The 14,710-nt window shown below is 41.9% G+C and overlaps 1 protein-coding gene across 1 annotated transcript in view; it reads left to right on the top strand.

Moving 5' to 3' along the window:
* Positions 1–14,710, top strand: part of LOC106904111 (ras-related protein Rab-26-like) — an 82,821-nt gene that overhangs the window by 37,468 nt on the left and 30,643 nt on the right. The window contains exons 4-5 of the mRNA XM_088016577.1: positions 1,913–1,979; positions 13,858–13,910. Of these exons, the coding sequence (XP_087872703.1) occupies positions 1,913–1,979; positions 13,858–13,910 (120 nt within the window). The remainder of the gene's footprint in view (positions 1–1,912; positions 1,980–13,857; positions 13,911–14,710) is intronic.

Here is a 14,710-nt window from a genome sequence, read left to right on the forward strand (position 1 = left end):
CAGTCAATTAGGCAGCCGCTCTGCCTGACTGAAGAGAGAATCAGGAGACACAGAGGGGGAGGGAGGCAGATGGATGTCAGTCAAATTCCTTTTCTCAATTACACAATCTTCCTCATCGCTCTCTCTGCCTTTTTTTCCTCTTCTTTAATTGATTCATCTGTCAGTCTGTGAAACCTGGTAATTCAGGTGATATTTCAAAGATGGGCTCATTTACTACTATTTCTTTAATTGGCGCACCACTTTACGGTTTGAGAGAGCTGCCTAGTCTGAGGAGAAATGACCTTGCTACATTGTGGTCATCCCGGCTCCTTAAAGGGAGGACTGAGCTGAAATACTGAATCTTTCCTCTCTTGTTAAATTTAGTAATTGTGGCCAGAGATTAGTTGTCAGTCCAGTTTTTATATACCTGCACCTTTTTTTTGTGAGTTTCAAGGGAGTTGAAACTCACTAGATAAAGCCTAGTAGATAAAGAAAGATCATTAAAGAACAAATTAACAGTTTTTCATGGATTAATGGCGACACTTTCTCAACTGTGCAGCCGTTGTGCTCATGTACTCAGCAGCCATAGTGGTGTGCTACCATGGCATATGGCATGTTTTATTTGTTTCGTTTTTTCTTTAGAGGAGGATCCGTCGGATAGTCGAACCTTGGATTCAGGAAGAGCAGTGTGGTTTTCGTCCTGGTCGTGGAACACTGGACCAGCTCTACACCCTCAGCAGGGTCCTGGAGGGGGCATGGGAGTTTGCCCAACCAGTCTACATGTGTTTTGTGGACTTGGAAAAGGCGTTCGACCGTGTCCCTAGGGGGGCCTTGTGGGGGGTTCTCCGGGAGTATGGGGTACCAGGCCCTTTGATACGGGCTGTCAGGTCCCTGTATGACCGGTGTCAGAGTCTGGTCCGCATTGCCGGCAGTAAGTCGGGCTCGTTTCCCGTGAGAGTTGGACTCCGCCAAGGCTGCCCTTTGTCACCGATTCTGTTCATTACTTTCATGGACAGAATTTCTAGGCGCAGCCGAGGTGTCGAGGGGATCCGTTTTGGTGGCCTTAGGATCGCATCTCTGCTTTTTGCAGATGATGTGGTCCTATTGGCTTCATCAAGTCGTGATTTGCAGCTCTCGCTGGAGCGGTTCGCAGCCGAGTGTGAAGTGGCCGGGATGAGACCTAGTGCCTCCAAATCCGAGGCCATGGTCTTGAGCCGGAAAAGGGTAGAGTGCCTTCTCCGGGTCAGGGGGGTCATCCTGCCTCAAGTGGAGGAGTTTAAGTATCTGGGGATCTTGTTCACGAATGAGTTAAGAAGGGAGCGGGAGATCGACAGGGGGATTGGGGCAGTGTCTGCCGTGAAACGGGCGCTGTACCGGTCCATCGTGGTGAAGAGAGAGGCGAGTCAAAAAGCGAAGCTCTCAATTTACCGGTTGATCTACGTTCCTACCTTAGAGATCGGGTGAGAAGCTCGGCCATCCGGGAGGGACTCAGAGTAGAGCCGCTGCTCCTCCACGTCGAGAGGAGCCAGTTGAGGTGGCTCGGGCATCTGGTCAGGATGCCTCCTGGACGCCTCCCTGGTGAGGTGTTCCGGGCACGTCCCACCAGGAGGAGGCCCCGAGGAAGACCCAGGACACGCTGGAGGGACTATGTCTCTCGGCTGGCCTGGGAACGCCTTGGGGTTCCCCCGGAGGAGCTGGAAGAAGTGGCTGGGGAGAGGGAAGTCTGGGCCTCCCTTCTGAAGCTGCTGCCCCCGCAACCTGACCTCGGATAAGAGGAAGAAAGTGGATGGATGGATGGATGGATGGATGGATGGATGGATGGATGGATGGATGGATGGATGGATAAGCTTTTATTTGCAGCTTTTATTTGGCAAAGATATAAGGAATATTATTAATAGTCACCTAAAACCTTTTCTTCCATCTTCTCTCTCAGATTTGGGACACAGCTGGTCAGGAGCGTTTCCGCAGTGTCACACACGCCTATTACCGTGATGCCAACGGTATGTGTCCTACCTCTGTGTGTGTGTGTGTGTGTGTGCCTCAGCTGTCATGACTGACAACACAGCTTTAATTTTCTCCTGTCTGAACTAAACCGCCCTGACATTTTGCTGTGCTCTTGTCTTCAAAATGTTGGCTGACATCTGATAGCTCATCGTAGCTCCCTCACTCCTGCTGGAATGAAGAGGCACAAAAACTCTGATTATTGTGGGCAATAAAATGTGTTTTGACAGTTGCATCCAGTATTATTTTGCCAATCTACTGGGTACAAAATAAGTCAGGTTAGGGTGAGTACTTACATTGAGGAGGTCGATTTAGTAACCTCAACCTATAAACAGAAGGATGGGTGTGTCTCTTTGTGCAGAATGATTTTTTTTTGTTGTTTTTGCCACATTTAAACAGCAAAATTAAAACCAGAAACTTTAATATGTTTTATAGTGAATTTGTCTTGTTTGAAAAAACTGAACTTAACATCTAAATCTGTTGTAAATAATCTAAAATGGTATATATGTAACAGTGTATTTTCCAGGCCCATAGTGTCATTTTAAAGCACAACTAAGTAACTTTAGTTATAAAAACTGAAGTAACTATCAAACTTAAATGATATTTGACTTTGTAATTAGACACCTTGAAATTGGGCCTCTGTCTCTTTAAGAAGCTCCTGCTCTTGCTGTCACTCCACCGTCAACAGGTCATCACCTAAGTGCTCCTCCATTATCTCCTTTACAACCATTTTTAGGAACGTTTGATAATTGAGAAGTATAAGAAGACGACGTGCAGTTCCACCAGGTGATTGCTAATCGCTGCTGCCGCTAGTCTGGAAGAGCTGAGTCAGGGAGTGGGTTCTCTAGAATGCAGAATCTCAGCTAATGGAAATATGAGGAGCGTTGTAAAAAAAAAACTTATTTGTGTCTCTGGATACAAATTAGTTCAGTGGTGCAATACGTACATTATACAATCTTCTTTGCCATCAATAGTAGATATATGTAATTATCTAGTGGGCCTTATACAAATATGTTCTTATTATTACTGTCAGACCTTGAGTCTGGACTGTAACAATCAATCCAGATAAAATACACTCCAGCTTGTTATGTACAAATACGTTCAGAAGTATCTGTAGATTTCAAACAACCCCAATAAAGTTCACATTCCAGCATGATAATCTGGTTAATAAATTACAAACTGAAAAATTTGTCTTGGTTTCCACCTTTAATTATTAGCCCGTGTTCGATTTCACACATGGTCAGCTCCCATTCCTCTGGATGTCAGGTTATTTATAACAACATGAGAGAGGAGGGGTGATGTCTCTGTGCTCCTCTGGCCCATTGCCTGTTGTTCTGATCTGTGGATTCTTCAGTTTACCCTCACTGATCTTTAACAAGACACCCGGGGAGCCTCGGATCAGAGCCTCTGAGCCGTCCGTCTGTTCCTGACTTTTAAATAAAACTCATTCAGCCTGACGGGCTGGACTGGGGGGAGAGGACACAGCCCAAACACAGCTAATTCCATCACTGCCTTCGACTAACGGACGGCGCTTCATGACTTGAAAAGATCCGGCTGTCAGAGGATTCGGCCCAATTGGAAAACATCAATAAGTTTAACTGGGCGAGTTCTAGAACGCGTTTGGGCCTCGGCTCAAAGTAAAACTTAAAAACAGGAAGGGCGCAATGCTGTAAATCAGGGGTCTCAAACTCCAGTCCTCGAGGGCCGCTGTCCTGCAGTTTTTAGATGTGGCACAGGTACAAAACACTGGAAGGAAATGGCTTAATTACCTCCTCCTTGTGTAGATCAGTTCTCCAGATCCTTGCTAATGACCTAATTATTCTATTCAGGTGTGGTGCATCAGAGGCACATCTAAAAGTTGCAGGGCAGTGGCCCTCGAGGACTGGAGTTTGAGACCCCTGCAAATAGTATTACAAATTCCTCACACATAAAAGTTTCAGACCACCAAACAAATTTAAAATGAGACAAAGATGACCTGAAGGATTGGAAAAGGCTGTTTTCAAATGGTGATTTTACTAAACTGTCCAATAAAACTCTGTAAGGCTTCTGTGAAAAGGAACTGAACCTTTGTTTGGCATGGCACACACTAGTTACATATCTTAAAGAAAAATGGTGATGTTTGCATTAAGTAAGAAGTACAATTAAAATCACATGTGAATCAGTGGCAATATCCAGTTGCTGATCATGTGACTCGTGATGCAGTTAATCGTTTCCATTGCAGTTTTGCAAAATACACCAACTTCAGTACGTGTATTTTTATCTAGCTTTTTATCTAAAAACTAGTGTTATTTCTAAATGTCCATGTTTCATTTAAACAAATTTGTTTTTGAATTGCCAAGTTGCGCAATTATATGGCCAACAGAAACGCAGCTATAGAGTGATTGTCAAGAATCATAATCAACTGTGGGGCTCTTGAACGTCTCACACGACTAGCTTGACATTTTCAAATCCTAATGTACGTCGTGTCACAGTGTAGGATGGATAATGACAGACTGCCACACTGCCTGCGATGCAAATGAAAATAAACCACTGTGAATTAGGTTTTAAATTAACTGTGATTGACCTCATTGTTTGGAAACTAGAGTTCAATTCCTCGTTGATTACTGCCTGAGCTGACCAGTCCAGAAATCACTTAAAGTGAACCTGTCTGACGACATGAAGCAGGCTAAAAGGTGTCAGAAAACTACACATCATGCCCTGCCCTAAAGAAACAGCATAAGGGGTGAAGCGATTAATCATATTAATTGATTTGTTGGAAAAAAAAAACTAATTTAGGTTAATTGGTAACTGGAGCATACAGACTCTCAAAAAAGGCCATTTGCTGAAAGAACAGTCAGAGCAAAACAAAAATATAGGCAATAAAATGTTTATTTTCTTATCTAAAAAGGAATTGAGTAGTTTTGTTTGTTTTTTACTATACATCCAATCTTGTATTAAAAAAGACTTCAGTGCTTAAATGAAAAGTCTGCAGAGTGTGCCACTTTTATTTCTCTTATTAAAGGTGGGCCAATCAATAAAGAAAATCTGGCCAAAATTCCTTCACAAAAATATGAGAGATTTTCCCACTTATTAAAACAATTTGATGCCAGTGGCTGCTGCCAATGAATGTTTCATATTACAAAGTGCTCATGGTGTTAAAGGGTTCTGTCTCTGTAGCTATGGGTTTTGTCTAACACATATAGCTGTCTATGTATGCCTTTGGCCCTTATTTGTTCTTACAGCTCGTTCTTGAGACATTATGGTCAGAACTTACAGTATTTCCTGCAAGGTGTGTCTAGTACTGAGTGTTTTTCTGCAGTGGAAAAGGCAAAATGAATTCTTTTGAGTTGTGCTGTGCAGCTCCTGTGAAGCATGAAATGACCTGGCTACCGAGAGATTTGTTCTTGTTCTTGGAGGCTCGTGTAAAGGAACTAATTTCTTTGTACTAGTGGGGTGTGAACAGAGCCTTAGAGCTAGTGCAAGTTAAAAATCACCAGGAAATTACCTCTGACATTCTGAGGTTTGTTCCGTTACGTTTTGTGACAGATCAACACAGTTTACATTCAAATCCTCCTCTCATGATCAAAGGCTTCACTATGACCATCTTCTTAACTTTTACACTAGAAGCTGTTGAGATTTTACCACTAGCTTTTTCTGAACAGATATCTGTGAAGTTCCTCAGTACTAAATCAGTTTTGACAATATAGAGAGCTTCATTAGCATCTTTGTGACTAGTTTAAACTCATGTCTCAATGTCTTTTTATATATTGGCTCATATTAGCAAAGTCTGGGGGTCTTGAAAAGTCCATCTGATGTGGGGTGTGAACTGACACGAGTTTGCAATATTATGCGGTGGATGGCCCAATTTGTTGTCTGGCAAAAGTAAAGAATCTCTAAAACTGCAAAAATATGAAAAGACAAAGTGGTAAAATGACCAGTGGCAGCAGCTGTGAAAGAAAAAAGACTGTTGGTTAATTTTTTGAGAGAACTTTTGGGATTGTGACGCAGATGCAGATCAAAAATTCACAATTTAAAAGATGTTAATCCGCGGTGTCTGCACTGACCAGCAGCACAAAAACGGCACATAAGCTGCATAAAATTTAAAGGGGCAGCATTACGTAACACCAGTTTTTATGAGTTTTGCATCATGTTATAATGTTATTCCAATCAAAGACACATGTGGAGCCTTTCCTTGATTCTCTCACGCATGCTTGAGAAATCCTTATATCTCCCATGGCAACCAGTCAGCTGTGCAAAGCACCTGGCTGGACCTAGCCCCACCTATTTTCACAAGGTTCCTCCTCAGAGCTGCAGTTTCCAAGCTTCTGAACTTCCTCCTCACAGAGCAGCCCTCCCCTGTGACTCCTCCACTCAGCTCCTTCAGACTAGCCAGCAGCAATTAGCAAACCCTGGTGGAGCTTCACAACTGCTGACCTCATTATAGGAGCTACTTCTCAGTGCAACGCTGGTAAAAACATTGGAGAGATGTGATGACTTCCTGGAGGTGGAGTGTTGGACTGTGCCAAGGCTTCTTAAAGGGACGGATCCTAATTTCAAAGCATCAAATTGCCAAGTCAATTTTCTGTTAAGTCATGTTTGATATATACAGCATTTCTACAACAGTTGAAGATAATATAGTTACTTGATTGATTGTACTATAAAATGATACTTAAAACTGAGTGATCCATTAAGAAATAACCGTGACTGGAATTTATTGAATATATATACACTCTGCATTTAAATAGGCATAGAATATTTCAGTAGTTTCACTTAATTGGCAAATTTGTTTGGTCCCAATTTAAATATTTGTTTCTCTCTTATATTGTAGTGAGAGTTTTTAATTTCAGACATAAATGTAGTATTTCATCTTAAAGTACACATTTATTGATTTTTTTTAAAAATAAAATCTGACAATTGAACAAGTAAGAGTTTACTACTGTGGCAGGAGCTGCTGCCTTTGACTTGAAATGTAAAGGTTGTGCTGTGGAAAACATGCGAGAAAAGTTAATTTAACAGATAAGAGATTAATCCAGCAGATAAGATCATGTTTTGAGATTCATTAAGACTTCTCTCCTATGGCCACTTTTGCCCCCACGGAGATCACTGGGTGTATTTTTAGCAGCGATTTGTGCAAGAGCATAACATTCATTAAGTCCGTAATGTGAGAGCAGGAAGATCCTGGCTGTCTGAGGCTGGAGTCAGCCCAGCGCAATCTGCCAGGCCCATCTGGTGCAGGGCACCGACGAGGTCTGGACGGGTCCAGAACCCAGCTGCACACTCACGGCACACCTGCAGCCCTCTCCCCGCCCAGCTCCACCGCTCTTCTCTGACTGGAGCTGACAGTTTGTCATTTCCACAGCGTGAGCTGAAACCACAGGCTGCGAAATATGAGCAGAGGAAGCACGCTCTGTAGATGGGACGAGTTAGGAGGAGCTGCGTTACCTGGGAACGGGGACGATTTGGGGGCAAAATTAGACGGAGGAAAGAAATCCGAGAGCAGAGAAGGAAAACTCGGAAGAGACAGGTTCAGTCATTGTTTTAAAGAGAACAGTGGTGACATTTTAGGAGAATTTAAATATGAAAACGTCTACCTTTTTTAACTGTGTGACTGGAATATAATTGCCTAATACAAAGGAACAGAGTATTCTGTGAAAAGCACTAAATGTTCCTCTTTGAATGATTTTCAACTTTTCCTTTTGCGGAAAGTAGAGTAAAAGAAATTACGTCTAAATAAAAGTTTGCATTTCAGGATAATGAGATAATATTTCCCCTTCAGATTAATTATTCCTTAAGTTTAGACTCTAAAGAATGGGGGAAGAGCACAAACTACATTAAGATTCAAAAACACTTTGTGGCCTAAATGTCTCCTTTCCAAACGAGATGCTCGAAGAAACCCTCGTCACTAAAAAGATAACGAGGCAGAAGAAATGGAGTGTGAAAATTGATTTTTGTGAAACAGGTAATGACTGCGTTACAAATTATGCCTCCAAATGGCGCTTCACGATTGAGTATTTTAGGCAATATTGAGAAGAAGGACTCCTGCTGCTTCATTTTGCGGTAATGGCCCCACTGCTCGCTCTTTGTTCCCGGTGTTGTAAAGAAACTGGTAATGGCTCTCTAAATACATCTCAAGCAGACGTCGCTTTCATTGTAATCCTGCCGAGTTGGGACCATTTCATATCGTTAAGTGTGTTGTAGGACTCTAATTTTTAATTTAAAAAGCCATTAGAAATCATGTTCCTTCTTTTAATTGCATGTCTAGAAGTGTATTTCTGCAGTTCCAGGGTTATAAAAGGTCATAAAAGGGAATCAAAGAGACCTCTCTTGGGTTTCGTGTCTGAATGGGAATCGGGTCGGATGGAATGGTTTTTAGAGATTTCATCAACGCACCATGTCAACTCAACAGACATGTCAGAATAAGTTTAGATTAACGTCTAGTACAGAGTTCAGGAGGGGAAACAACCCTTCTAAAGAATGAAGTAATTCTGTTACTCCATGATCTGATGTTGACCTTTCTTGTCCGTCTAATGGGAGTAGTTCTTTTTCAGACAAGAGTTTTGACCTTACATTTCAGGCTGTCAGAAAAATAAATTATTAGATGTTTTGAATCAACAGATGAACATTTGTATCAGACTACTTTCTCTGTTTTAAGCTTTATTCCTTATATCTTTCAGTGGTTTGTATCAGTTTAACAAACCAAGGTTTTCAAGTAGATACATTCATATCTTATAAAGGTAAAGAATTGATGTCTCATGTATTCACATCAACCCTGTTTAGTTCATTTGCCCAGAAAGTCTGATTCGTTTGGGAAGGTGTTGATGTCTAATCAAACTCTGATGCAGACACAAAAGAGCAAACTCAAAAACTGGTTGAAGTGAACTCTGGAGCAGCTCGAATACCAAGTAGACCAGAAACGGCTCCAAAAGCAGGAAGCAGTTTAAAGCGCAAGGCATTCTGGATAAATAAAACCAAACCTTACATGTGTGCCTGGTGCTGGAGGGATAAATCTCTGTTGTCTTTTACCAAAGATAAATCTGACGCCACTCAATTTTGTTTCCATTTTGTGAAGGAAGTTCAGCTCAGTGTCTGATGTTTTTGTATCGTTTCCTTCAGTGGTTCATGGTGCAGCACCACCACAGGCGAGGGAGGGTAATGGGTTGAAATGAATCCATTCAGAAATCCAAAACTGTGACATAAGGTAGAACAAGTTGAGCATCTAACCTTCACAGGCTCCACCTCAGGGGTCTTTGTTTTTTTTTTTTTTTATGTATTTATTTTTTATTAAATAAATCCATAAAAACAACCAGATTGAAATGGTTCTTCAATCTCATTTCTTAAATAAGAGAAACTTTCTAAGTTCCTGTCTGAAACTATAAACTGTCTTCTTTTCCCTGTGATTCCTACAGTACAGTGTCCTCTAAAGATGACAGCAATTACTCCAAGTTTTTATGTATTTTTTTGTGTGATCAAGGTCAATAATGTCAGGAAGCATTTGCCCATCAATATGTCATGACTTTGTTTCTGCCTCTCCACCCTTTCTGCCTCTGAAGACGCATGATCCAGTGACTGACATTTAATCTTTAGTTGACAAAATGAAACCATCTGCCTGTCCTAACGGCATCCTCCATGTGGTGATTATAAACCTTTTTTGCTGCTGTTGGTCCTTGTATTGTAGAAATTTGCAATACTTCACTTTTAACCAGTGTGTCCTCCAGTTCCTTCAAGCTCGCTGTTGGGGGACCAATGGTAAAAAAAATCCGTAAAATCCACGCCATAGAGACTGTTCTACTCTTTTATCTACAACTTGATATCTAGAACAGCTATTGTAAAGGTTCTCATGGATTTCGACACTATTTGCCACTCGGCCGATGAAGCTGCCAGCAGCTCTGTAAATGTTATGGTATAAAGTACAGACCAAATCAAACATTCATCCCATGCTGGCATTTCCGACATGCTTCTTCCACAGCAGCAGTGTCAAATGGCAGGTTCCCTTTGGTGCAGTCGCTAATGTAATTACTTTTTAATTTATGTGACAATAAATTGACAGAAAATTGGGACGTGTAATCCCACTGAGGTCCCAGTAAAACGGTTCCAACCTTCAAACGAGTGAACCGGTGTCAAACGTCTGTTTGTTTTTCGATTTTTACGAGCTGCACAACGACAACAATTCCATAAAAATGCTGTGAAAAGCTTCTTCGTCCATCCATGTCAATTTGTATTACATTCGTCTGTGTTCTGCTGACCAGCCAAAAGAAAGGAGACTGTCCGCATGCAGAGAAGCATCAAATATGTTGACACTCTTGAAGGACTCGGTTGTAAAACTCAGTCAATACCTTAATTTATGCAACTTCAATTCAAAAATACTTTATTGATCCCAAAGGGAAATTAAATGTTGTTGTAGCTCATCGATTCAAAGTCGTGAGAGTTATTGTAGATGGTGATGGCAATCGATTGAGTTGATTAACTCTAGATGGGTAGTTAGGTTATTTTTGGACAGTAGTATCTGTCTCCTTCACCTCTGTTGTCTTTTTTTCTGATTATCTCAATATCACAAAAGGTCAAATGTCCAAAAACTCCACTTCTCGGGAAGGAGATGATCATATTTTCACATTGGACCAAAGTAGTGCATGTCGAGGCATGTAAACTTTTCAAATAGAAAAAAGTAGAGCTTAGCTTTACTCTTGGGTGTTTCGATAGCAGGGAAGGAATTAAGAAACGTGAATCATTTAGAAACAAGGTGAAGAGTGATGGGGGAAGCAAAACATTAGAGACAAATGTAAAAGAGTTGGATATAAATAGGACAAGGTATAAAGCTTCATCTTCATCTCACATCATCAAAAAGACACCTGGATGTAGAAAACACGAGAAGAAAAAACATCCGACTTCTACTTTATTAAAGGAAAATGGAAAGTTAGAGTTTAACACGACGTCTGAACGCATGTCATGGAACCAAGCTTCATAGTGTAGCATTTTGAACCTCGGTAATGCATTGAGCTGCAGCTGTGAGGGGAGTTTTAACTCTATTATGATTGATCCACTGTTCTGTAAAAACTGACACGGCAGGATGAAGACTTGCCGCCCACTGTTAAACAGGAGACTCTGCAGAAATGACAACAGCAGCTGGAACGATGAGGGGGCAAATGGAGGGAAACCATCTTGGTCACCAGTCAATATCACTATGTTTGTTGTACAGTAAGCCTGTAGATTTATTAAGGGAATGGTTGATCTTTCAGGCATTTCTTCTCGTGTTTACCTCTCCACAGGTTCACGCCCAGATCAGACACACAGATCACTGCCCTGAACTCAACATGTAAACACTCTGCTTGGATGTCTGCTCAACGTCCCGTTTTTGGTCTTTTGTATTGGCTCAGAGTTCAGTATCAAGTATCATAGTAGCTATGAAACAGAGTCAACAGATTACTGGATTTCACACATTTGACCTAATGATACCTGTACAAAGATGTGCTTCATAGAAAAGACTTCAGCCTAAACAGAACATTTTAAGCAATTAAGTCTTTATATGTCTGAGTGTCATTTAGAAACAAGTCATGAGTATTTTAGATACGACATCTTCTTAGGGTTTCTTTGGTTAGTTCTTAAGCAGAATCTCAGGAAAGTTTCAGGGAAGTACTCTGTAGCTTTCCACACTGATCAACCTCCTAACCCAGGAAGTACTTGGACATTAGCTATGTTTTTATTCAATTTCAGTTTCAGGGTATGTTTACACAAGACCACTGTACAGAGACTGGCGATATTCTCGGATGTTGATTGGGGATGATTTCTGTTTTTAGACGGTTCTGCATCACTGTGTAGATGAGTCCACCAAGACTCCTTCAATCCACTGTAGGGCTTATTGTGTCAGGATACTGTGATTCTAGCATGTTCTTCACCTTACAGGTCCGTTCTGCATCAAATGTAATGTCTGTCTCCGACAAACCGTCTCCGAATATGAATGTGTCTCATGTAACACATCCATATTCCGTAACAGACGTGTTAAACTGAAAGGTTAAGCGGCACACAGGTTTTACCGTAGAACAAATCCTGCAGCCGTGCGTTCTGGCATGTGCACTTTCACACCTGTGGAGTATTTCACACTTACTTTAGCTGTGAACTTTTTATATATTTTTTTTTTTTCCTTGCCTGTCTTCTTCTCCAAATACGCTCTAGTCAACTCGTTTGGTCAACCTCAGTTGTAAAGCTGAATTGGACCCTCTGGTCCAGACCAGTTTGGTTCTTCAGCAGGTTTGGACAGCTTTCTCACTGGTAGCTCCTACTTCTCAGGGTCTTGATTAAATTCCACATGCTGCATTTAGCTGACGCGTTTAGGGCGGGCGTTCTTTTTTTAAACACCCCTACTTACACAGCTTTTTTGTGTGTTGATGTTTGGTGTGTTTTCAGCACCGAGTTTGCAGACTCACTAATTGGCAGATGGATAGTTCACAAGAGACACTCGGCCATTATGTAGGAATAATTATCCAGGCTCCGACCTCGTACAGTTTACAGATTAAACATCGCGACACCTTCCAAAACGAAGACATGTGCTTGATTAAAAAGAGCCCCATGTTGTGAAATAATGACTCATTCCCACAGGAGAAAACTGTTGACCGGCTTAACTAAAGCCTTCAACTTGGGGCTTTATTTTTGACAATGTTTTCTCCTTCCTTTTGTCTTCCTAATTGGATTTTGTGTGTATGCATGTGTGTGTATGGACTCCTTGTGGTTTGCTGTGATCGCCTTACAGTGGCAGTCCACCACAGGAGCACTGAGAGAGGAAATTAACTCGTCGGTCACATCTTCCCGCTCCTTCTGGATACCTTCCACTGTCCCCCTCATCCTCCGTTTCTTGGTTTGACATGCTCAGACAGCACTCGGTGATTACCGCTCATTAAACGCCCTTCACAGACATGCCTGGCTGGAATACGCAAGCGAAACGTTTAATTCACTTTGGATCTGGAGACGTAGCGGCTACGGCTGAGATGTAGAAGAGGGTCAAGTACAGAGGGGAAAAGTGAAAAAACAGGACAGGACAGTGACACATGTGTAACGGAGGCGAGGACTGTGGGGATTACATGCGGCAGGAAGTGGTGAAGTGTTGTGGAGGTAATAACCAAAGGGCACATTTTCCAGTCGAAGGTTAAGCCATCTGTGAAAATGAGGTAAAATGGGCCTTGTAGGTGTAATGATTTTCTCCTGTCCTGCAGAGCTTCATAATGCCCACATCTCTCCACTAAACACACGCCTGAGGTGATATTATTCTCTGTGGCGGCGCGGCGCTGCTGGAGCTCATTAGGATTCACATGTGCAGTTATGTTGTCAGCGAGCAGAATAATGCTGCGCTAAAGAGCAGAGTTCAGCACTTTCCTCAGCCAACACTGTAATCCATTTACATTTCTTTTTTCTTTTTATCCCTGCGTTTTACCTGTGCACATTTCTGCAAATTGTTATTCAGGAGGCGGGTTATAGACTGTTTTTTTTTTTTCTTATGTGGTTACCTCACCACATGAGGTTAGGCTCCGAGTGGTGCGATGCTACATCGTTGTAGCAGATAGCTACTTTCAAATATAAATGACTAAAGAATATGAGCTATAAACATGTTAAGATGTCAACGTTTAATGAGTAGCAGATCCGATAAAAGAAACTGAAGGTAAACGGTTCCAGATTCACTCATCATGACCTGTTTTATCTTTGTTCCCTCATTTAATAAATCCTCTCCCAGAGGTGCGATGTCCCTGTTTCACCATCACTTTTTAACATCTGGACTGAGATGAATTAGTCGCCATCTGGCAGAAACTAAATTAAAACTTGACAGGAGTTCCTCTGCAGGCTTTGTTGGGTTTTAAAGATAAAGCTAAATATAAAACAATTTCTCTTTTTATTTTCTTGTCTCTTTCCTCCCAGCTCTGCTGCTTCTATATGACGTCACCAACAGAGCCTCCTTTGACAACATCAGGGTAAGATCAATCACCTTGAAAGATGTTCGTCTCCCACTGTCTTCCTCTTTGTTTCTTTCTCTCTTCCTCTCTCTCTCTCTCTCTCGTTGGTAGCATTCTATTTCAAAATGGTTTTAAATCCACAAGCCTGAACGTCATATCGTGCTACTTGGGCAGAACTCGTTATTTACCAGCAGATTGTTTTCTTTCTCTTTGGCGAAGAGTTCATGAGGTTAATAGCATTTTAACTTCACAGTAGGTAAGCTGTATGTTTGATCAAAAACAGCTGGGAGATCCTAACTACTGTGGATCATTAGTTATTGCAGCATCTCTGACCATCGGTCCTTCCTCTTTTGTAAATTGTTTCCTTGAAGCCTCTGAAGGCGAAGTATAATTTACAACCAACATATTTTAAAGTGCAACAGCTTTTTTTCCCCCCTGAGCCGTTTGCAAGCGTGCTGAAACTCCCCCACCAGCATCAGATAATGAACAACAAGGCCACTGAGTGAGGATCACAACAACGGCAGCAAATGAGGGAGGTGACGAAGGCGAGCAGCATGGGCCGCGCAGATAAGAGCGTGCGCTGCCTCTAATAGACGGATCTCTTTGTAGTTCCAATCTCTGGTGTGTGAAGTCTTCTCCTCCGTTATTCTGCAGCCATTTCCTGTCCCATTTGGTGCTGCTCTCCTCTCTGCTCGGCGCGTTTCTCTCCTTTGATGAACACGGAGCAGAGATGAGAGCAGGACATGGTCATTGTAGGAGAGCCTCACATGTAAATAAGTGTGTGTGTGTGTGTGTGTGTGTGTGTGTGACCGCAGTGT

The sequence above is a fragment of the Poecilia mexicana genome, unplaced genomic scaffold (genome assembly GCF_051168715.1).
Source record: "Poecilia mexicana isolate PSO_F unplaced genomic scaffold, ASM5116871v1 scaffold_19, whole genome shotgun sequence".
Taxonomy (NCBI): Eukaryota; Metazoa; Chordata; class Actinopteri; order Cyprinodontiformes; family Poeciliidae; genus Poecilia; species Poecilia mexicana.